This window comes from Mytilus californianus, unplaced genomic scaffold (genome assembly GCF_021869535.1).
Source record: "Mytilus californianus isolate M0D057914Y unplaced genomic scaffold, xbMytCali1.0.p SCAF_1, whole genome shotgun sequence".
NCBI lineage: Eukaryota > Metazoa > Mollusca > Bivalvia > Mytilida > Mytilidae > Mytilus > Mytilus californianus.
Window position 1 is genome coordinate 120,892,570 of NW_026262581.1, and position 26,146 is coordinate 120,918,715.

At 31.9% G+C, this 26,146-nt stretch overlaps 1 protein-coding gene across 1 annotated transcript; it reads right to left on the minus strand.

The window, feature by feature from the left end:
• Nucleotides 1–971: 971 nt before the first annotated feature.
• On the minus strand, nt 972–25,833 carry LOC127732531 (spindle assembly abnormal protein 6 homolog). Its single transcript, XM_052241562.1, has 16 exons — nt 25,548–25,833; nt 23,854–23,914; nt 22,578–22,657; nt 15,314–15,418; nt 14,377–14,551; nt 13,709–13,786; nt 13,042–13,161; nt 12,321–12,437; nt 10,649–10,918; nt 9,675–9,818; nt 9,202–9,327; nt 8,872–8,953; nt 7,864–7,976; nt 5,670–5,777; nt 4,304–4,449; nt 972–2,842 (listed from the first exon to the last, which is right to left on the minus strand). Exons 1-16 carry the CDS (start codon nt 25,610–25,612, stop codon nt 2,635–2,637), a joined length of 1,998 nt encoding a protein of 665 aa, XP_052097522.1. The 5' UTR covers nt 25,613–25,833; the 3' UTR covers nt 972–2,634.
• Between the last annotated feature and the right edge of the window lie 313 nt (nt 25,834–26,146).

Consider the following 26,146-nt stretch of genomic DNA (forward strand, 5'->3'; position numbering starts at 1 on the left):
GGATACAGTTTTGAACAGAAGAAGAGACATGTAAAAAAAATCATGATGTGAGAGGGGCAGGGGCATGACCCCAGGAGCAAAACCTATCGTGCAATGGAAGTTTAAAATATAAATGGTTAAGGGGTGGGGATCTGAACAGATTTGAAGAGTGTTTCTCAATTAATATGAAGGGGACAGGCTCCTGGGGACAAAACAAATAGTGAACTACAAAGTCATATGAAGGTTATCATGATATGCAACATGCCGTCTTATGGTAAGACACCTTCATGCAAAATATTATGTAAATGTCAAAGGTTCAAAAAGGTTTTGGCGAAGACAAAATAGTATGAGAACATGAACGAGAAGAAGAAATACCACTAAAATATAATGTTTGTCCTATAGTTATTTTACCCTGGTAAGGTTTTAAATGTTAGTGTGGATTGGGAATGACTGAAACCCTAGGAGTATCACTGTGTAGCATCACCACCAGATATAGGTACTCCCAAAGCAAAGAAACAATGATAGAAAAAGAACCTATTCTAATCCCTGTACAGTAAACTATTCGCCAAACAATTTATCCGCTTTATTTGAAGGAATTTCTCTGTGTAAACAATAGTTTATTTTCGAAATAGTGTTGTTCAAGCTGAAATATGATATACCTTTGTTCTACAAAAATGTCAAATGAATAGTTGGATAGATGTGTTTTTAACAAGTTTGAACTTGTCACATGCTTCGTTTATCAGGTACCACCTTATCTGATTCTGACAATTTGAAGAGAGAGAGAGTCAATAAAGGATCATTATCAGCCCTAAATAGTAGCTACGTTATTAGGAATCACTATCCCAAAACTTTACTTGTCAGCAAAATGTAGAATATAATGAAAATAAGTAGAATTTGACCTTACCTGACTTCAAATTTGTTTTTCCACCGCTTTGGGGTACCTTTATCAGGTGGTGATGCTACACAGTATGAAATGGTTGGAATTTTTCATAAAAAATATGTTTATCCATTTATAGAAACAAAATTGCTTATGGCTATAAAATGAAAATGTAGAGTTTGGAAGACACTGTTTCTTATATCCACCAACTTTGTAAAGGATAAGGTTCACTTTTTCCAAAATATAGCTTGAATTTCATCTTCATCATAAATATCAAAAAGGCCACACTTAAGTTCTTAAATGTATTTCAATGCCTTAATGCTTAGTAAAACCAATCTCTTCATAAGAGTCCATTATAGACTCCAAAGTCATCACATTTTTAAGATGATGCCAAAACACCATTGTTTTCAGCATTTTTCAGACCTAAAAGCTTCAGTAAAACATTGGCTCTAAAATGTTCAAAGTTTATAATGAATCCCTAGACACAATAATTTTCGGATTCACGGATTGTGGCCTAAGTTATTTATGCTAAAAACTGTTAAATAATGAAAAATTATCATAAAACTGATGTTACAAAATAAATCATGAATGACTAAGGGGTCATAACTTCTAAAGAATTTATTTGATATTAAGTACACAAAATGTATTTTCACCAGATTAAAACAAGAGTGCTTGAATTTATGTTGAAAGTCTGTAACAGGAAGGTTTTAATACCTGAATCACATAAACTTATCATTTTCAATGATCCATGAAAATAAGGTCAAGGTCAGATGAACCCTACTAGACAGACATGTAAACCTTACAATCATTCCATACACCAACAGCTGATCTATTGCTTATAGAATCTGAGATACCACAAAGAACTTAACATTGATCAATCAACCATGAAAATTCGGTCAAGGATAGATGAAACCTGCCAGACCTACTGTACACCTTACAATTATTTCATACACAAAATATAGTTAATAGTATCTGAGATAGGGACGTGACCACAAAAAACTTTATCTTGATCAGTGATCCATGAAATAAAATTGAGGTCAGGTGAACCCTGTCTGATGGACATTCCGACCTTTCAAGGATCCTATATACTAAATATAGTTATCCTATTAATCATAATAAGCGAGTATTTCACAAAACAAAAAAAATTATACATTTTTTTTCAAGCAATCACTGAACCATGAAAATAAGGACAATGGGCATATGACAGACAGAAATTTTGTAAACATAACGCATCTTCATCCAAGGTGTGAAGTATCTAGGTCATTCTACCTTCTGAAATATAAAGCTTTATTCAAATAATTCATGCTGTAGTCGCCACCAGATAGTAATCAACAATGTATGTCATCAAAACCCTAACCAACTATACATTATTTATTTTTGGTGTCTTTCAACACCAATGCTTTTTATATTTTTTACTGGGAAAGGTCTTATACCATGCAACATATTTAGAGGTACTTCAGAAAGTTTAGCTACAGCATATAGTTAAACAAGCTAGGTTTATTAACATTCATGAATTAACTTTGTTGTTGTTTCACACAAAATAACAATATTTCATTAAACATATCCTCTTCAAATGACACTAGAACATATTATTAGAGCTTATGAATAGATGCATATGAAGTGGAGGGTCGAATTCTTTGCTATTCTGCAAGATGTCAACTGTTGCAGAAATCTAGTGTCTAATCTAGTCAGTGTTCTGAACAGACTAGAGTTGATTGTGTTAGACACTGGCAAAATTGATATTTTATAAAGTTTTCCTAAAAAATATCTTTTAAACATCAAGACATTTTTTGTCCTGGAAAATAAGCTGAGGCAAGAGGAGGTTGTGTAGTCCTTGGTACAATACCCTGCTGACTTAGTCGGACAGAGTTCAGATTTGGAGCAGAGCTAGATATTGTAGGAGGAGAATGTGTCCTAGGTCCTAGTCCTCTGATGTGTATTGCTTCATCACTTTTCTGTAAATACTTTGGGTCTAAAGGTGGGTCACTGAAAGGAGAAAATAATAAATTTATTATAAATGTAAAGCATATCCCTTTGTTTAATGTCAGAATGATTCAGGCCTAGTCTGGGGGAAATTGTCTCTGAAATTTAATGGAAATTACCTTTATTTGTTATTTTCCCATAAGTCTTTTGTTAGACATGTTAGATGACTTTTATTGTTGACACTCATTTTGAATTAGTGATGCTTATTGAAATTAAGGTAAACGTACCATGATGAAAATTCTGGTCAAATTAAAGAACCTTAGTGAGCGCGCTCACATACCCCACGTCCCCACATTGTTATTGGAGAAATAAAATAAGTGTAAGAAAAAAAAATTGAATCATTATTTCCTGTCAATATGCACATCTACATAGTATGTCCTTATTATCTACACAGTTTCATGAAATTCTATTGTGTGGTTTGAGAGGAATTGCGATGACAAAAGGTTGCGGTAGTATATTGGGCAAATAAGTTCAAAGGGGCGTAACTCCTGGAAAAAAAATTGAATCGTAATTTCCTGTTGATATGAACATCTACGTAGTATGTCCTTATTATCTGAAAAGGTTTCATGAAATTCTGTTGTGTGGTTTGAGAGGAGTTGCGATGACAAAAGGTTGCAGTAGTATATTGGGCAAATAAGTTCAAAGGGGCGTAACTCCTGGAAAAAAAATTGAATCGTAATTGTCGATATGCACATCTACGTAGTATGTCCTTATTATCTGAAAAGGTTTCATGAAATTCTGTTGTGTGGTTTGAGAGGAGTTGCGATGACAAACTGTTGCAGTAGTACATTAAAGTAAATAAGTTCAAAGGGGCGTAACTCCTAGAAAAAGATTTGAATCGTAATTTCCTGTCGATATGCACAACTACATAGTATGTCCTTATTATCTAAAAAGGTTTCGTGAAATTCTGTTGTGTGGTTTGAGAGGAGTTGCGATGACAAGAAACAGGACTGACGGACTGACGGACGGGTCAAAAACATTATACCCTCCGCAACTGGTTGCGTGGGGTATAATAAGAGAATATCTAAAATATTGGACATCACTATATCATAATAAGAATTCAAATGCAAATATAAAGTTTCTACCAAAACATACTAGTTATAAGCTGTGCCTGAGATTTGACACTGTTTGATGAGGAATTCCTAAGATTAATAAAGATGTGAAATAAATTTTGATACATCTTGTCTTTCTTGCAATCACTTGGTTATGAATGGTACTGAATCCTACATTGGTCAAATCTCTTTATAAATATTGTAAAATAAGCATGAAGGGATTCGCTGGAAGACTTTTAAAATGAAACTTTCATAAGAGCATTTTGTCATGTACTAATGGATTATCATTGTTCGTCCTTTATCCCAATTAAGGTTATTGTCTTGTGTCCTCTGGTATACCATAGTCAAAGAACCAGTAGTACTTGTGGATAGTCATAAAATATAATACTACTGGCTGAGGAAACTTTTTTACTTCTCTTTATCTCCTCCTGAATGGTTGGAGGCAGGTGAGTGGTGGTGAGGTCTTATCTCCTCTGGAATAGGAGGAGGAGGACCACCTCTACTTCCTGATGGCTGAGGTATTGTAGTTCTCCTAGGATTACCTGGGTTGTATTGCACCTGAAAAAATGTTTGGGTATGATTGTTGAAATATGTTTAACACAATATCCAAGTCAAATTTTTCCTGACTGACTTAAGTTTATTTAAATAATTATGCCCACTTCATAACAAAAGTATAGTTTCTCTTATGGTTGTGACCTGTTATCTATTTCTTCCATGAAAAGATCTTTCTCGTATCACACTGCACGGCATATGATACGAAAAATTAGTCAATTTGATTTGGTTGTCCAGCATCATGAGACAATATTACATTTGGCTATGTACATTTCATCCATGGCAACAGACATATGTGATGTGACTTATATAAACCCTGAAACCAAATTTCAGAAATCCTTATGATGTAGTTCCTGAGAAAGATGCGACGAAAAATATTCATGGGACCGACTGACAGATGGATGGACGGACAGATGGAAGGACGGACGGACAGACAGAGGTAAAACAGTATACCCCCACTTTTTTAAAGCGGGGTAATAAAAACAAACAAAAAAGAATAAAAATTAACTTTTGATCGATACTGATTTTCATTGTTTATGTTGTGTTTAAGTTATCAAAAAAGAAGCAGATAAGAAAACAATTATGTAAATTAATGTCATGTTCACTTTCCCTTGGCTTAGGGATGAAGATTTGTTCACCCTCGGCGATGCTCTCAGGAAATATGATTTTTCTTGGGTGATCAAATCTTCATATCTCCCTCAGGCACCGGAAATAAATGTATAATATCCAATTCTCACTTGTTATGAAACCTACAATTATTTATGTATTGTAGCTCTATCGTTAAATATCCATTAATTTGTTTTATTTAAAACAAGAATGTGTCCATAGTACACGGATGCCCCACTCGCACTATCATTTTCTATGTTCAGTGGACCATGAAATTGGGGTCAAAACTCTAATTTGACATTAAAATTAGAAAGATCATATCATAGGGAACATGTGTACTAAGTTTCAAGTTGATTGGACTTCAACTTCATCAAAAACTACCTTGACCAAAAACTTTAAGCTGAAGCGGGACAGACGGACAGACGGACAAACGCACAGAACAGAAAACATAATACCCCTACTACAATCGTAGGTGGGGCATAAAAAATCATCAGATTCCAAAATAAGTAGTGTTTTAGAAATATGAAAACTGCTTTACAGACCTATCTGGCACATATTTACTTTTTTTTATTGTACCGTATAGTCTTAGCTTTTTTAACATAAGAAGTTTATTAACTTACTTGTGGTTGTCTGTTAGGATAATTTCTTGGTACTCCTACTCCTGAGTTATAATGGTGTGAGTCCGTGTGAGATCCTGCTGAACCATAACTAGATGTACTATAATTGTGCTGTAAGGCAAACATTACTGTAAATTGTGAGATATCTGTGTATGTTATCCAACTGTTAATCTTATATAATTTCAGAATCTCAATATATTCTAATACATGTACTAATACGAAAAAATAAAAGCAATGTTTAACAAACAAGATAAAGAAAAAGAAATATATTACTTCCTACCACTGTCATTATTTTCAGACATATAAATAACCCTACTTTTAAATAAAATAAATAACTTAACTACTACTTTCCTGTTGGTGAGCAATATATATGATTATTTACTTATTTGTATTATTTTAGTAGGTTTTTCTATATGAATTGGATTTTGAATAACACAGCATATTCACACGAAGAAAAGTCATATTTACTGTGCTAAACGTCACATGCCTTTACATGTATGATTATGGTGAAATGTTTGATGTACAATTGGTTTTGCTAGATAATGCCATTAATTACATTGTTTCTGTCAGAATATGGAATAAAACAATTATCGTCTTTTGTGTGCCCAGAGGTGGGCTTCAGCTGGCCCCTAAACAAAAATGTGTACTAGTTCAGCGAAATGGATGTCACACTGAACTCCGAAACATATAAATGAACCAAAATTAAAATAAACTGCTATCACAGAGATATGTTTCGCCTTTTTGTAATTTTGATAATGCAAATGTTGAAATTAAAATAGCAATACTTTAACATTTAAGTTATTCAAATATTCAAAGTCGATGAACCATGACTGAAGGTACATGGCTAAACAATCTCCATGGAAATAAGATGTGCCAATGCTAATACAACTGCATACCAAATACCATTGACTTATTATAAGTTGTTCCCTTTAAACAAACCTATACACATACATTAACTTGTAAACTATGTAAAAGTTTCAAAGTCAATGAATCATGATGAGGGGGTGGGGCTATATAATCTCCATGGATACGATACTTGCAAATGCCAATGAATTTGCATACCAAATATCATTGACTCAACATTAGCAATTCATCTTAAACTGATCTAATCACAAACTAATACATGTATACTAAGCAAAAGTTTCAAAGTCAATAAACCATGACTGAGGGGGCAGGGCCAAATATTCTCCATGGAAATGAGATGTGCTCATGCTTATACAACTGAATACCAATTAACATTGGCCTACCACTAATGGTTCCCCTTGGACTGACCTAATCACAAACTAATACATGTAAACTAAGCAAAATTTTCAAAGTCAATTGACCATGACTAAGGGGGCAGATATTCTCCATGGAAATGAGATATGCCAATGCTTATACAACTGCATACCAAATATCATCGACCTACCACTAGTGGTTCCCCATAAACTGACCTAATCACAAACTAATACATGTAAACTAAGCCAAAGTTTCAAAGTCAATAGACCATGACTGAGGGGGCAGGGCCAAATAATCTCCATGGAAATGAGATGTGCCAATGCTAATACAACTGCATACGAAATATCAATGACCTATCACTTTTGGATCACCATAAACTAGACCTAATCACAAACTAATACATTGTTGAAGCCGCCGCTGGAAACAGCATACCTATGTCTCGCTTTTTGACTTCGTCAAGGCGAGACAAAAACATACAAGACTGACAAAGGCCAGAGGATCCGGATTTGGGACAGGTGCAAAAATGCAGCAGGGTTAAACATGTTTTGTGAAATCTCAATCCTCCACCTATACCTCTAGCCAATGTAGAATAAACAAATACACAGCAATACGCACAGTAAAATTCAGTTTAAAAGAAGTCTGAGTCTGATGTTAGAATAGGTAACAGAAGAAACTAAGCAAAATGACAATGATCAACATAAATTAACAAAGGACTACTAGCAGTTACTGACATGCTATCTCCAGACCTCAATTAAACTAATTGAAAGATTATGTCTTCATTATATGAAAAGAGTCAATTAAATCATATATTTACCTCATCAAGACAGTATTTGTATATCATTAAACAGATTCATCTACTTCCTACTTTAAATCTTGAAAAATATGTATAGTTATATTCCAGGAGATATAGACCTCTGTAACATAACCCCTAGTCAAGATACATCCTTCTTTTTAATAAAATGTTCATAATTCTACAAACCACAGCAGTTCCTGTAGGTCTAAATTTAGATGTGGCTCCTGGCATTTCAAATGTTCCTAATCTCTGATGTGTCATCTGTGTCTCATTAATCTGTTTATTTAACCAATTAATCACTAAATAAAAAATATAACATGAATATAGTATATTGAAAGTACTTATTAGAGAATAGTTGATAGCTACATATATGATATTATATGTTATCTAAACATTACAATCGTAATTAAAGTAATACAGCATTTCTTTTTAGACTAATAACAATTTCTAACATTATATCCTTTTGTCAGTTCCAAGTATAATATATAGTCTTATGTGTACTCTAATGTATGATGTATATTGTAATGCTGCTTGTGTGTTTTTCTCTATTTTACCCTTTCAAACAAAGTTTGGAGAGGTATAAAGGAAATGTTTTTTTTTATATTTTGATAGGAGAGGTATAAAGGAAATGTTTTTTTTTATATTTTGATAAAATAAACATAGGCTTAAGTTCTATATAAAAATACATAAGCTGGAAATATTTGTATGTGTGATATGGTATCATAACAATCAAATAAGTATCATAACTTAACATCCTATCAACATGACCAACAGAAGGCAAGACATATTGCTCATGCAAGTTTTGTGAAAATGAGAGAGTATACATATAGATATAGATTAATGTCAAGTAATATAAAATAACACTTTATAAATTTGGAAAATTTCTGAGACACTTTCATTTACCTTCATAAGGAAAATTCAAACCCAAACTTCATTGTGGACATGTACATACAGGCTAAGCTCATCAAATGCCTAATTTAAAGTATTCTGCATATAGATATATAAGAAAGATTTTGTAACCGTATGTATTTTTCTTGCAAGTTTCTAATGGACTGATTTGCATGGGAATGGGAAATCTTTACTTTCATGTATGTTATTACAATGCATCAGAATTTGGCATAAGGACAGAGCATACAAATCACTTATAATAATATACACACCATTTTCACATATCACTTATAATAATACACATACCATTCTCATTTGTCTTTAACAACTGTTTACTTTCTTCTAACTTCTTTATAGTTGTCTCTAAGTTTTCACTTAACTTTTTATTCTGAAATATGATGTAATACAGTGACTGGTAAAAGAAGATTCATCAATATTAAAGATACTTTTCAGTAATTTTTATCTGACAAAAAATTGATAAAAATAGCTAAAAATAGTTAATTGTTTTTGACTTTTTAAGTACACAAGTGGCAAGATATTTATTGCAGAACACCTATAAAACAATGCCGCATTCTGTCTTAAAAATAAAATTTAAATCTTAATTTTTAGCAAAGCTTAAGTATTTGTCTGACAAACCTCATCATCTGTGGTCTTGAGAGTATTTTTTGTTGTCGCTAAATCTTGACGTAACTTTTCTAATTCATGGTCTTTATCTCCTAAAAGTTTTTCTTGTTCTGTGGCAATCTGATTTCTTAATTTAATCTGAAATAAGCCAAATTATATTAGTAACATTCATTTTTTTCATTTTTACATACATAGTATACCATATATTTTAAGAAACATAATATTTTAGAGAACTGTTCTCTAGGAAGTGATGTATATATTCCTCTAATGCTTTGCTAACTACTCAAATATTGATGCTTTGGGTGTGTTTTTACTGGGAATTATATAGAAAATTTATCATAATCGCATATACCACAAATAAGATAATAAAAAATTCTTTTTTAGCCCTTGCTGTGTTTACAGTTATATTGCATCACTCTTTTACAATTTTAAACATTATTTCAAGCATATAACATGAGCAAAAACATTTCATAATTCATAATAACCTTAGCATGATAATTTTTAATTTCTCCTTGTAATTTTTTTATTATTTCATTTCCCTTCATGAGTTCCTCTGACATTGCTTTAACTTTATTTTCAAGCCTCTGTTTTTCTCTCACTCTACCATCTAGTTCTTCTTCATATTTTCTCTGTAAAACAAATAATAAATGTAAAATAAACAATTTCTTATTACAAATAAAATATGAAAATGTTCTTTTTTGGGGGATAATTTGAATTTATTTTACTTCAGTTTAAATGCTATTCCATTAAAACTAATGTGGGAGGATAAGAAGGGCTTTCGAGAGTGAAATTTTGCTTACATTAGATAGAAAACCATTTGTAAATAACCAATGACCAAAAATAAAATTTGCTTCCCTACCACCCCACATTCATTTTAACTGAAAAGCCTTAGCATATGCACCAATAAATAGAATTATCAAGTTGTTATATCTGTTTACTATAATCAGACCATTCAAGTAAAGCTTTTAACCAACCTAGAAAGCAGATTTATTGGAGTTCATTTGGACTCATCAGAGAAGTGACGAGTCCCAGCTGAATAAAAACCCAGGTGTCATACATACACTAAAACATTTCAATTGAATTGTGTGTACCATGTTTTGATATTTTTATTAAGTTCATATACCTGTTCATGTTTAGGATATAAAGGTATTTCAAAACTGGGCTGAAGTATCAGTTACTGAGAATGTTACATGAAACTGAGTGATGTTCAAAAGATTTTACAATTTGTAGACATCAAAGTTTCAAACAAGAAATAATATAGACATACCACTTTTAATGTCAGCAATAATCTTGATTTACATTAATCAAAACTGCTCATGGCAAATATCTTAAAATGCATAATCTAAAACTGGCCTTTGTTATCAACAAAGAACTAGCAAAGATACAATTTAAACAAATTCAAAACCTACAGACAGTAAAATTTCTTAATCTAGAAATTTTACTTTTAATAAGATACTACCTTTTGGTCTTGCTCTGATCCTAACAAATCTGAAGATTTTGCTATAAGATTTTCCTTATCCTTCATCTCCTGCTCTAACACAGCTAATTTAGTTCTCATTTGATTTATTAACTTTTCTTGTTCATGATATTCACTGTCCAATGTAGTATTTTGTTTCCGTAAACTCTGAAGTTCCTGTTTTGCCCTCAAATGTTCCTCTTCAAGAGAAGATAATTTAGATTTCAACTCTCTTATAGAAGACTCTGCTTTATATTTCCTGTCTGTGAGATCCTACAATGTAAATACAATAAAATAGACACCAAAATTAGTAAGAATCTTATTAATTATTGAAAAAGACAAAGTGGATGTACATAACATCAGACATCTTAATATGTTAAGTTTGTGAGTGCATCTGCCCAGTTAAGGGCATACGATACAGTTTTGATCCCACAGTAAATTTTTGACAAAAGTTTGCATAGAAGCCAATTTTCACCTAAATCAATTCAATTATGTAATAAAAAATATACCTTCATGTGCTACTTTTAGAAAAAGATGGGGTCGAAATTTCAGACATTTACTGGAAATTTCGTTTTCTTGGTCATTTCTATCCTTTGGAAATACATACTTAACTTTTTTGTTTCAAAAGATAAACGCTAGCGGATTTTTGTAAAAGCATCTGGAATATCTTCTCTTTATAAGTTTGCTTTGAATTTGTGTAACAATTCTTTGGAAATTATTCATTTTTATCACATTTTCATGATTTTAGTCAAAGAACGACATTTTTTGCCATATATTTATCTAATTCTAAAAAATTTCATCGGTGATTTGTTCATAAAAATTGGCACAAAGAATCTTCATACATAATTAAGCCAAATGTCATTTTTAAAAAGAGGGGTCCATGAACTCATTTTCAAGTTAAATCAGTCTGAATGATAAAAATCAGTCGAAAATGCATTTTTCCCGATATGTCACAGTTTGACGTCGTGAAAAATAACATTTTACATTAGCAACGTTATTACCTCCCCTGTAACTGTATTGTATGCCCTTAACACACCAATAACCTCTAGGAAATGTGTTAAATCCTTCAAACTCTCATCCCAAACAGTTGCTACTTTTTAAAAAAAAAATTTCACCTTTATGTGTCTCACATGAATATACCGCAGTGAAAAAATGTTAGAAAGCACTTTCTGCAACATAGTAAACTTAGTGTAAACCAAGGAAAAGAAATTCTAATGAACCTGTAACATTCAAGTATTTGTAGATATGCAAATAATATAAGAATTTTAATGTAATAACAACATAATATGCACATATTTCATGAAAATGAAGAAAAAAGCTGATCTGATGCAGTTTTACATCCATAATTCCTTCAATAGTGGAAACATTGGCAACAGCAAAATAAATATAAAATTTAGAGAATGTTTCTTTTAAAAGACATATATTCCCACCAAATATAAAGTTGTTTTTTTGGGGTGAGCCCATACTTTTCCAATAAAAAAATACTCAAAAATGAATACAACACAATGAATATCCTGGATTGTTATCATGGTTACTTGTTAAATAGGATTTCTTTCCTTTTTGAACTTCTTTAACTTCATCCATGTAAGGGCAAATTAAAGATCATGTATGGTAACTTAAATATGCACTAAATTTAGGCAAATAATTGCCCCTGATCGTTTCTGTCTAAACAAACCTTATTAGATCCTTCGAATTCATACAAGCGTGATTCTAATTGCTTTACAATCTTCATGTGTGCTTGTTCTAAATCTTTCCTATCTCGCTCCTGTTTCTGTTGGAAATTACTCTGCATCTATCAATGGAAAACAGTAATTCAAAGCCCTGAGCAAGAACTGTTTATTTTAAAATGGAACAAGCTTTAGACTGCAAATTGTACAAGAAAAGAATTTGTACACAATGTATACGTTTCTAAAACATTGAGTATCAAGGTTCTAACAAACCTTTCATGAATTCATTTGAAATCACTAAAATTGTCAAGCTTTATAACTGATAAGCAAAATGAATCATGATCTGATTCATGGATATAGCCAATACATAATAATATAACTGAAAGGTTTATACAAAAGTTAAGAAGTTAAAATTATTGCTAACGACATAAGAGGATAAATAATCCAAATGGTGACAGTCACTATTTCAATATATATAGAACTTTGGTAATTCTGTTGTTCCTAACAAAAATAGAAAGTCATATTATTGGTTGAATGTCCATAATGTTTTGGTGTATACTTTTTGAAATTTTACCCCAAATGCTTTGAATTCTAATGGTCACTTGGAAAGGCTGTCACATTCCAAACTCTGTGCTCCCACTTTCAAAAGATATAATATAGCATTTTAAGCATATTCCCTATATTAACAATATGAACATGGTAAAATGAATGTTTTTCTTTATACAGTACCTGCAGCATCTTTTCTTTTTCAGTTGCCATTTCATTTTTATGTTTAGCAGACATTTCATTCAATCTGGCTGACCATTCAGCTTTATGGTTATCTAATTCTATTGTCTTACTGCTCAATGTCTGTAAAATTTCAAGAAATAATCTTTTTAGAAAACATACAATAGATCAATATTACATAAATATTCATTAAGCACAATTTTAGACTTTTAGAGGACATTTTCTTCAAACAAAATAGGCAATTTTGGCAAGCAAAAGCATTGACAAAATGATTTATATCCAAATAGCACACCCATAATATAACTACTGAATAACCTACGAAGTAGGATCTTTCTTTAATATTTTTAGGGTTAATTTCAACACTGAATTAATGTATAAACAGTCCGTAATAACATTACACCTACATGTTGTATATCTATTCAAACAATACAGTTTTAAATCATCCAAAATGCTATGAGCTTCTGCTTTGCTTAGGCTTAATTCTATGAGAAAAAATATCAAACTATGTTTCTCTCTAGCTCTTTTTAGTTATATTGCTTAATTGTGATTAAGAAATTCTTCTTGTATTACATGCGTATATTGAAAGTTACTATTTTAGTCAAGAATTTGTTTAACAATTATTTGCTATGGTTACTTTTATACCTTTAAGTTCCAGTATAACTGTTCTTACCTCTTGTGTTTGCTGGAGTCTCTGATTTAGATCTGTATCTGTATGCTCTAATCTTTGTTGTAGTAATGCATTGGTATCCTGAAATAAACATACCGGGTACTTTTGATTTCAATAATAGTTACTTTTGTCAAATGATTGCTTTATACTGGTATACTTTTTTGATTGAAGCAAAATAATTCCTTCATAATGTCAAGTATCACATTTCATTAAAAATACTCGGACAAAGCAGATTCAATTAAATTTGATTTAATCAATTTTCTACTCTATGAGCAAGCATAACATTTTACTGATTGTTTAAGAAACATTTGAATTAATTCTGTAGTCTATTTATTAAGATATAATAGTAATTTTGGGAGAGATTTGTTCAGGCAACCTTCTTGATAGATTTTAAAGTAAAATATGAAGACATGTGTATTTTCATTATCTGCTGAGAGCAACCATTAAATTACAGATTGATGACAGAAAAAAACAACATTGCAATGCTAACTCCTTTATATCTAAATAACTCTTGAGTATAAAAATTATCATCATGTGTAGTGAACAACAGTGGTTTTGATTCATGAAGTTTTCAACACTGTCAAACCAGTATAAAAGTTACAAACAGAATAAGAATCAAATATGAATGCAATTTTATCTTAAAACTTTTTTTTACATCTATGAAATATTACCTTTAGTTGTTTAAGACAATCTGCCAGATATTTCTTGACATCTGAATCTGTTCCTGGTATAAACTTTAGACTAAGATGTGTAAGATGTTTGAATGGATTTGTCTCTATAACATTTAACATTCCTGTAGTTCTCTCATTAGTGTAACTACCTTGACTCACAAAATGTAAGATAAATCTGAAAAATAGAAAATAAATTTACAATCATAATAGAAAAAAAAAAGTATGATCACCAAAAGAATTGAACAACAGGTCAATTCTTTTTTAAACACAAAGAAATGTTCTGCCAAAGAACACAAAAAATGCAATTTGGTTTGTTATGCTGTTTTTTTTGGGGACTGTTTTTTAGGATTTAGGACAGAAAAAAATCAACACATTCAGTGATTTATACTGATGTTAATAGTTTTCTTCCATAGAGTTTCTTAATAGAGTTAAATATGTATAACCAGTAGAACTTTGAGATATTGCTCACTAATGAAACCCCTGCTTTAAGTATTCTATAAACAGGAAGTTGAAGAGCAATGGATATGAAGATGCATTTCCTGGTACATGTATAACATGTTCACATGAAGCCTGATAACAAATATCAGAGAGATCTTACTAGAAGTTCTCGAGAAATATGTGATGGAAGAAAATTTCATATACAGCCATTATGTGTTACAATATATAGGAATATCGTAAACAGGAAGTTGATGAGGGATAAAACCAAATTTCTGGAAGCTCTTTGTAGTTCCTGAGAAAATTGCAACAGAAACTACATTGGACAGACTGACAGACAGAAGTTAAACAGTATAACCCCTCCCTCAAAGTGGGAATATAAATATTGAAAGTGCAAAGATCAAAAGAAACTGATATAAGCATGAGGAGGAATCAAAATACATTTATAGAGAAATTAATCATATCATTTGTAAGTACAATGTACCAACTTATCTTGGCTTACTTTGGCATTTCCTTGTGTTCTTCACGTATACACATTTCTAACAGATCTATAAACTTCTGTGGAAAAGCAGCAAAATCCACCAACAAACCTTGCTGAGTTTTCAAACTACAAAAAGAATAAAAAAGAAATTTATATGAACTTGTACATTAAAAATATTCACATGTTCACTACAAATATAAAAATAAGAAGATGTGGTATAATTGCCAACTCTCCACCAAGAGACCAAATGATATAGAAGTTAACAGCTATATGTCACTGTACCATCTTCAACAATGAGCAAAACCCATACCACATAGTCAGTTATAAAAGGCCCTGAAATGACAAATGTGGAACAATTAAAACGATAAAAACTAACTGCCTAATTTATGTACAATATAATGAACGAAAAACAAATATGATATACAGCAACAAAAGTCTTTAATATAAAAACATTACAGGCACTTGTCTCTGAAAAAAAAACTTAATATAACTCATGAATTTTTATTTTGGTAGAGACAAGTGCCTGTGATAAATATGTTAAATAAAAAACAATTGTTAGATGGTATTACAACCAGCCTAAACTGGGATAAAAAAATCTTGACTTCATGTAAAAAGGCAGACGATATCAAAGTGACAGTTATCACAAGAACTCAGTACAGGTTTTCAAAATGGACTAATTACATGTCACACACAATGTACCTGGGCAGGGGCGAAGCAACCTTCTTAATGAAGTGGAATCACAAACTAAATGGTGTGTGGTCTGGGGGCCACCTAAGGACCCCCCAGTGGGTACAGAGCGCTAACGAGGCCATTTTTTCATAAATTTAATATTTCCAAGGGGCATAACTCTTTTTAAAAAAGTCGATCGGTCACTAATATATAAAATGTCCGAGATATTGCTGATACTAATCTATAGTATAAGTTTTATAAAAATCTGGCAAGAATTATACCCGTTAGAGCGCTAACGAGGCCATTTTCCATAAATTTAATATTTCATAGGGGCATAACTCTTTTAAAAAAGTTGATTGGCCAACATTATAGAACTTGTCCGAGATATTGCTGATATTAACCTATAGTATAAGTTTTATAAAAATCTGGCAAAAATTGTACCTGTGAGAGCACTAACAAGACCGGAGGACGGACACCCGGTATTTCCATGTCCACCGCAACACGTTACGCAGGGGATAATAAACAAAAACACAATACTATATGTGGATATATTAGGGGGGGCTTTAGGGGATTCTGAAGGAGATGATTTTATTTTTCATCGTATGAGGCTATACTCTTAAGCCTGTCAACCAATGAGCTGAGTATTTTTTTTTACTAAATACAAAATCTACAACTGTGAGCTATTGCTTACTAGTTAACTAGGAAACCCTACATTACAAAGTGGTATCAGTTGGTAGACAAGAAGTAGGGAGGGAACTGACAGGTAAAAAAATTCATGAAGCTTGTTACTAAATATTAGATTTCTGCCAGAAATAGTTCCTGATTGATGAAGGGGACGATATGGGTTTTTTAAACTGGTCCTAAAGTTTGAGGTGTTTTTGTTCTTAGACTTAGATCTACCCTTATTTGCTTAAAAATAGTATACTTCTGTTCGTAAAATTATAAATTACCTTAAAGGAAACTTGTATTTTGCAACATTTTCCCATGATGTTTTTGTCAGCCAATCTAGTTTCACTCTGTCTTGTTGTAAACATTCTACTGAGATATTGCAAATATCTGGATAAGGAGGGTGGTTAGATGGAGACAGAGTCGACGATTCAGTTAGGGTGGGGGGCAAGACACAAACAGTCTCAGAACATTAAACAAATACAGAATCACGTTCCATAATAGATAATAGATGCATCACGTTAATATCCCCCCCCCCCCCCCCCCTACTCTGTCCGATTGACCAATTCCTATATGTTAACTTTGTCCGTCTCTCTCGTTTTTTGTTGTGGTGAAAACGATGTGGATGCACGTGTTGTCGTGCCTCTGGGAAGCTACGCCCCTGCTGGATTAACTTATTAAAATTAAAGGAACATTAACCTTAATAAAATGCTTCGCTGGGCGCAGCTTGATACGACCGCAGAGGTCGAACCCTGAACAGTTGGGGCAAGTATGGACACAACATTCAAGCTTGATACAGCTCTGAATTTGGATTGTGATTAAATATTTGACACAGCATAGGTTTCTGACACAGAAAGAATGTGGTCTAAGAACTTCAATTTTTTTAATTTACCTATTATGGTCCAATGTCCAAAATCAAAATACATGGTTAGATTCAGCATATCAAAGAACCCCATATATTCAATTTTTGTTGAAATCAAACAAAGTTTAATTTTGGACCCCAACTTGGACAAACTTGAAAACTGGTCCCATAATCAAAAATCTAAACACATGTTTAGATTCAGCATATCAAAGTACCCCAAGATCTCAATTTTTGTTAAAATCAAACTAAGTTTAATTTTGGACCCTTTGGACCTTAATGTAGACCAATTTAAAAAACGGGACCCATAATTAAAAATCTAAAACACGGTTAGATTTGGCATATCAAAGAACCCCAATAATTCAATTTTTGATGAAATCAAACAAAGTTTAATTTTGGACCCTTTTGACCTCAATATGAACCAATTTGATAGCGGGCCTACAAAATAAAAAATCTAAATACATGGTAAGATTCAGCATATCAAAGAACCCCATATATTCAATTTTTGTTGAAATCAAACAAAGTTTAATTTTGGACCCCAATTTGGACCAACTTGAAAACTGGGCCAAAAATCTAAAATCTAAATACATGTTTAGATTCAGCATATCAAAGAACCCCATATATTCAATTTTTGTTGAAAGCAAACAAAGTTTAATTTTGGACCCCAACTTGGACAAACTTGAAAACTGGTCCCATAATCAAAAATCTAAACACATGTTTAGATTCAGCATATCAAAGAACCCCAAAAATTCAATTTTTGTTAAAATCAAACTAAGTTTCATTTTGGACCCTTTGGACCTTAATGTAGACCAATTTAAAAAAGGGACCCAAAATTAAAAATCTAAATACACGGTTAGATTTGGCATATCAAAGAACCCCAATAATTCAATTTTTGATGAAATCAAACAAAGTTTAATTTTGGACCCTTTTGACCTCAATATGAACCAATTTGATAGCGGGCCCACAAATAAAAAATCTAAATACATGGTAAGATTCAGCATATCAAAGAACCCCATATATTCAATTTTTGTTGAAATCAAACAAAGTTTAATTTTGGACCCCAATTTGGACCAACTTGAAAACTGGGCCAAAAATCTAAAATCTAAATACATGTTTAGATTCAGCATATCAATGAACCCCATATATTCAATTTTTGTTGAAATCAAACAAAGTTTAATTTTGGACCCCAACTTGGACCAACTTGAAAACTGGGCCCATAATCAAAATTCTAAACACATGTTTAGATTCAGCATATCAAAGAACCCCAAGAATTCAATTTTTGTTAAAATCAAACTAAGTTTAATTTTGGACCCTTTGGACCTTAATGTAGACCAATTTAAAAACGGGACCCAAAATTAAAAATCTAAATACACGGTTAGATTTGGCATATCAAAGAACCCCAATAATTCAATTTTTGATGAAATCAAACAAAGTTTAATTTTGGACCCTTTTGACCTCAATATGAACCAATTTGATAGCGGGTCCACAAATAAAAAATCTAAATACATGGTTAGATTCAGCATATCAAAGAACCCCAAGAATTCAATTTTTGATGAAATCAAACAAAGTTTAATTTTGGACCTTTTTGACCTCAATGTGGACAAAGTTGATAACGGGGCCCAAAAATCAAAAATCTAAATACATGGTTAGATTCAGCATATCAAAGAACCCCATATATTCAATTTTTGTTGAAATCAAACAAAGTTTAATTTTGGACCCTGATTTGGACCAACTTGAAAACTGGGCCCATAATCAAAAATCTAAATACATGTTTAGATTCAGCATATCAAAGAACCCTAAAAATTCAATTTTTGTTAAAATCAAACTAAGTTTAATTTTGGACCCTTTTGACCTTAAGGTATAGAACCACTAATTCAGGCCCGGTCGGAAAGAACATACAAGAAAGTAGTACATATTTTAAACAAAATAGTTCCTACGCATAGCTGTATCTTTGTCAATAGTGGGAATATTTGGGTAGTTTTAGTATCAAATGAAAGATTGGGGACTTGGGATCACTGTAGAACCCTTGTTGAAAGTTTTATTTGAATAATAAAGAAGTATATGCAATTTTAATAGGAGGGCTCATTTGGCCTGTTGTTCAGATCAGAAGTTCCTGTTTTTGTACTATCAAACTTCCGGGAACCAGTACGCTCTAATATGCAATTAAAGGTATGTTGATTTTTTCAGCACAAGTCAGCATAAAGTACAGTTTTGACATGAAATAACTGCCACTTTATTTGAACTTCAGACAAAGTAGCCATTTATGCTTGAAATTGCAGAATTTAACATAGAAAGCAATGGGGCTGTGAATTAGTGGTTTTATACCTATTACTGACAGGCATGTGAAATTCTATTTTTAGAAATCATACCCTTTACAGTGAAAACTGGTCACATTTGTTGTCAGAAATCATGTTACATTATTTTTTTTATGTAACAATTATGTTAGTGTCAAATTACGGCCCTCAAATTGCTACAATAAGGTAGTTTAGCCTTTTTTGGTCATTTAGCATGCACACAGTTAAGATTTTACCTGAAATTTAAATTTTTGGATTATCTAACACTGAAACCAATGAAACTTGTATATTATGACTAGTTTATAGTATAAATATTGTTTTTGGTCAAATTATCTAGTGAGTGTTCAAGTTTTATTGTGTTTCTTGGTGAATTATTTATTTCAAGGAAAATTGGTGTATACTTATATAGGAATTCCAAAATCTCTCTTGAAATGCATTTAATAACCATTTTAGCAAGTTGTCTAGCTTGGAGATACATAAATTGCTCTTGTTGATCCATGTTTATACATAAAAGTATGATTTTTTTACCAAATCACTCTCCTTTTCCAACATGTAGAAAAAAGGGGGGACAAAATTATCAATTATATTTCATGTTTGGACCACTGTATTTATATTCAAGGAAGAATTTCTGATAAAAATAAGACATATAGGTAAGAACACTGTTATTTGAGTAGATATTAACAAATCAGAACTGGTAAAAATTGAAAAAGTGTCATATCTGTCACTATTGGTATCCATATGTAGTTTTCTTTATTTAACGCATATGTTACTACCAGTCCAATTTGAGCTTGAATTCAGTGATATAGTGTTTTGACAAAAGCTTTATGTGTTTTTCTATGCTAGAAATAGATCATAGAAGGAAATTAAGTCAAGCAGAAGTCAATATAACAAGTTTGGTGCTGTTATAGGTATAGAACCACTAATTCAGGCCCGGTCGGAAAGAACATACAAGAAAGTAGTACATATTTTAAACAAAATAGTTCCTACGCATAGCTGTATCTTTGTCAATAGTGGGAATATTTGGGTAGTTTTAGTATCAAATGAAAGATTGGGGACTTGGGATCACTGTAGAACCCTTGTTGAAAGTTTTATTTGAATAATAAAGAAGTATATGCAATTTTAATAGGAGGGCTCATTTGGCCTGTTGTTCAGATCAGAAGTTCCTGTTTTTGTACTATCAAACTTCCGGGAACCAGTACGCTCTAATATGCAATTAAAGGTATGTTGATTTTTTCAGCACAAGTCAGCATAAAGTACAGTTTTGACATGAAATAACTGCCACTTTATTTGAACTTCAGACAAAGTAGCCATTTATGCTTGAAATTGCAGAATTTAACATAGAAAGCAATGGGGCTGTGAATTAGTGGTTTTATACCTTAATGTAGACCAATTTGAAAACGGAACCAAAAATTAAGAATCTAAATACACGGTTAGATTCGGCATATCAAAGAACCCCAATAATTCAATTTTTGATGAAATCAAACAAAGTTAAATTTTGGACCCTTTGGACCTCAATGTGGACGAATTTAAAAACGGGGCCCAAAATCCAAAAACTTAATACATGGTTAGATTCAGCATATTAAAGAACCCCAAGAATTCAAGAATAAAACCCCATTGAAATTGATCAAGAAATAAGCAATTTATACAAAGTATCTTCTTTTGCACAATACTGTGCAATTGAATATTTCTTGCTATTGTGCAATACTGTACAATTGACAATTTCTTGCTATTGCGCAATATTGTGCTATTGGATATTTCTTGCTATTGTGCAATACTGTGCAATTGAAGATTTCTTGCTATTGCGCAATACTGTGCAATTGAAGATTTCTTGCAATTGTGCAATACTGTGCAATTGAAAATTTCTTGCTATTGCACAATACTTATTATATAATAATTTACACATCCTGTTTGGTGTGTATCTCCTACCATATCATTATTATTTGCTTTTAAATATTAATCAGAAATAACCAACTTAAAATGGAAAATTTTAAAAGAAAAAAAAAGGAAAAAAAGAAAAAAAAGGAGAAAAAAAAATCCCCCCCCCCCCCCAAATTTTTTGAACCCCCTTATGATTCATCACCCCCAAACTCAATCCCAGCCTTCCCTTTGTGGTATGGTACCCTGCAGTACAATTTCAGAGAGATCCATACACTTGAACACAAGTTATTGTCTGGAAACTAGAAAAATGCTTATTTTTGGCCCCTTTTTGGCCCCCAATTCCTAAACGTTTCAGGCAATTACCCCTAAACTCAATTCCAGCTTTCCCTTTGTGATATGGAACATTGTAGTACAATTTCAAAAATATCCAAACACTTACACACAAGTTATTGTCATGAAACTAGAAAAATGCTTGTTTTTTGCCCCTTTTTTGGCCCCTAATTCCTAAAATTTTGAGGCAATTACCCCCAAAATCAATTACAGCCTTCCCTTTGTGATATGGAACCTTGTGGTACAATGTCAGAGAGATAAATACACTTACACACAAGTTATTGTCTGGAAGTTACAAAAATGCTTATTTTTGGCCCCTTTTTGGCCCCTAATTCCTTAACTGTTGGTACCATAACCCCCAAAATCAATCCCCACCTTCCTTTTGTGGTATTGAACCTTATGGTAAAATTTCATGGAGATCCATTCACTTAAACTAAAGTTAGAGTGCGAAAACCAATGTGTCTTCGGACGACGCCAGACGACGACGACGACGACGACGCCAACGTCATACCAATATACGACCAAAAAATTTTCAAATTTTGCCGTCGTATAAAAATGGTGCAGGAACAAACAAAAATAAACATTTTACCTCTGAAAATCTTCTTCACCTAATCTTAACGTGTACAAGAAAAATAAATCTCTTTCATCTGTCAGTCTTACTACCAGCTCCTTAAATTAAAGAATTAATACCTTTCATAGATTCATAATATATGATTTATAACATGGTACATTTTGTATTCTGAATTTCAAGTACTGTCATGTGACTGTAAACATGGTAAACAGGGAAATTTTCGCAGAAGTTTTATTTTGTTATTTTTGCGGTAAGAATTAATACACGAAAATTAAACTTCTGGTAATATTTCAAGGAAACCCATTTCAACGGATGAGGACCAATCCATGCATGAACTTATACACATAGGTTTATGAACAGGTGCGATTTATAAAAACAATTTTACTGACTTTATTTCTGAATAAAGGGCAGTATCAGAAATCAAAACTTTTATCTCATGACAGTCGAATCCAAATGAAAGTCATCTTGTGCAAGCGGAAATTATTGATACTGTTATATATAAAACACTCGTGACAGATGATACATGTGTAACTGTTCGCTTTGTTCAGATAAAAAGTTTTTTCTGATCGATTTTCAACACTTGATATAAGTTACATGCATCACAGTAGCATTTCAAAAAATTTGTAAATACATTTTGTAGCTCCCACGATCACGAATTTAAAACGGTGCAAATTAATATTCAGTTGGCAAATGGCAAAAAAAGAGGGTGTGAAAATTTCCTGGTTTACAGTATTAAATACATCATACATGTTATACATGTTTACCTGTCTATCATGTCTATTGTATTAATTGTTTATCTTATCACTTTTGTCTTATTCTCTTTAATTTTCAAAATTTGTTAACTACTGTTAATACAGAAATTATTGTGTCCATTTATTATTGTGATTTTTGAAGAATGGACAAAAATACGAGAGCAATAATTGCAATTTCCGGAAAATCTGCATACAGATATCAGAATGTGAGTTCTTATTATAGCAATACTCACCCAGTCGCTTATTCGCATTAATAAAAACTTCACAATAATTTCTTAATTTACAGTATGCAATTAAGTTTTATGACTGATTTATTGTAAACATAACCTTGTGATGAACAACCAGGTCCAGAAGTATAATCAACCAATAGTTACAATTGTCAAGCTATTTCAATGTGTAAGGCCTTTGAAAACTGCCAAGAATAAGCATTAATAATATCAGGTAAATATCTTATACAAAAACAATATAAATATCTGGTCCAGTAATCTATTGAAATTATCTAATTTTGGTTCTTTACAGAATGAAATACAGGTAATTTTTACCTTTTTGTGGAGAGGTGACGACAAGGTTTGAAGTTCCATCTTCAAATAAACATGTTCTCGCCTGAAAATTAAAAAAAACATGTTATGTACATCCATTCAGCTTTTACATGGTTACATAAATTCATCTATTCCAAATATGTGTCATTTTGTTTGTTGCAAAAAAATACAAATTACAAAATCTAATACATGCAATTTCAACTAAGGCAACAATGTACTCTTTGCATTACATACCAGAAACCAAAGTGGAAAATTAAAGAAAACTAACATATGATATCAATCTGTAATCTATGATTAATTTAAATATTACATTTTCCCAAAAATTTTAACTGAGTGATAAGATTGTAAATGTTATATTGAAGACAATCTTAGATTATAAAAGTCAAATGAGCATGGGGTCAGTTACATTCCTATTTACCATGTTTACATAGAAGTGTTATCATTTATCAGCAAAAAGTTCAGATTTGGCAATTAAAGCAGAAAAGGACAAGATACATTGTAGTACAGTGATTTATATTGTTATACAAAAGCAGATACAGTATCAATTTGATGACAGAAAAATAGACCCAATTAAGAATGTAAGATTTCATTCCACATCCATAACTACAATGTACAAAAAATCTTCTGAAAGTGATTACTGCATCTGGTAAATTTGAGATAATGACACTTTTCCTGTTTTATCAAAACTAATTGCTCTTTTAGAACAAGAGAATAGACAAAATATCTATTTATTACTTCTATGTAAATCAGATGTAATCGTCTCATATCTTGGGGGCTGACACCCCTCAGATATGGAAAAGCTTACATCTAATACTTGGATAACTTAAAAGTTTGTTGGGTCATCAATGTGGGTACTTTTATTTTTTTACACCAAAAGGAAATGTTTGAAGGGAAGGGGACCTCTTCACCTAATTCAACAGGTCAGGAATAGCCATTAATTGACTTCCCCTCGTCTTGTCAAGTATAATGTAGTTTTTATCGCAAAGTTTTTTTAAGAGATAATCAAGCATCTTTTTGCATCTATACCATCTTAAGCTTTGATGAGTTCTCTTGGGTGACATATAATTGCTTCTGACTTCCGGTGCTGCATTTTGTGAAAATATGGATTATACCTCAATTGAGGTATAATCCATTAAGTGATTGATATTCACAACTGGTTTCCTTAAGTCTGCATCAGTTCCAACAATGGACAGGAAGAGACTACAGAACAAAAATAAGATTTAATAGATGAAAACTCAGAATTTATAAGTAGGAAAAGGAGGGTCATATTAGTTTTTGGGTTTCTGTAACAAAATGCAGCACGAAGTGTCAGAATCATTTAAATGTCATCACTAAGTGGTCATTAAAGCTTGTTAAGGCTGAGACTACTATAACACTATGGGTTATAGTAGTCTCAGGTTAAGGTAAATGCAAAAAGATGCTCCTACATCTCTTCAAATCTTTTTTTGGAGAAAAAAAAATATATAAACAAACGAAAAAAATTATTATCCCCAAATAAAAAGGTAAACAAAAAATATTTGGTGCCACATTGACTAACCAAATGCTGAAATGACTTTAAATAGGTGCCAATTTGACTTGATGCCGACTTGACCAAGTGCCGATTTGACTTTCTTAGTTTCTATAGGTGCCGATTTGACCTGTACCCCACATTTTATATTATAATGCATCAATTAAAACGAAGACAGAAAACTGTTTACCTGTCCTCCCTGTCTGGACTCTTGAATAATATTGGAACACGTTTTGTAAATAACTCATCACACATGTTCAGTTTATTTCTTTTCTCTCAATAAGAAATGTTATTTACTGGCATGACATGATGAATTGATTGAAAATAAACTTATATCAATAATTATTTCTCTGTTATTCAGTTTCTCAGTTTTAATTCCAGTGTATTATAAGTTTTTTAAGGGACGATAACCACAAATTCCATCTGCCATTCCGGTTAAAAATATCAGTTCAATCAAATAAATGTATTTTGACATGTTTGTGCAGCCCGCTAGATTAATACAAATTTCGTACGGAGATGTTGAAATTTAAAACGAATAGTTCGATTTAAAAAATAATGTATTGAATATTCCCGAACTAAGTAAACTATTTTGGGTAGAAAATTAATTGATTTAATTGATATTTTCGATTTTTGTTCAACTCCTTATTTTTTTGCTTTAATTTTAAATCATTTTAAAATTCGTTTTGCATACTTCATCTTAGAAGATGTGGACAAGACAAGGGGAAGCAACCTAGTTTCGCGGGTAATCAATGGATGAAAGTGGCACAACATACCTTACTTATATTCCCC

Coding starts and splice junctions, on each gene's coding strand:
- LOC127732531 (XM_052241562.1), bottom strand. CDS start 25,612: ATGTGTGATGAGTTATTTACAAAACGTGTTCCAATATTATTCAAGAGT. Junction 7,977..8,871: donor GTTAAAGACAAATGAGAATG/GTATGTGTATTA, acceptor TTTTTTATTTAG/TGATTAATTGGTTAAATAAA. Junction 2,843..4,303: donor TCAGGAGGAGATAAAGAGAA/GTAAAAAAGTTT, acceptor TTCTCCTTTCAG/TGACCCACCTTTAGACCCAA.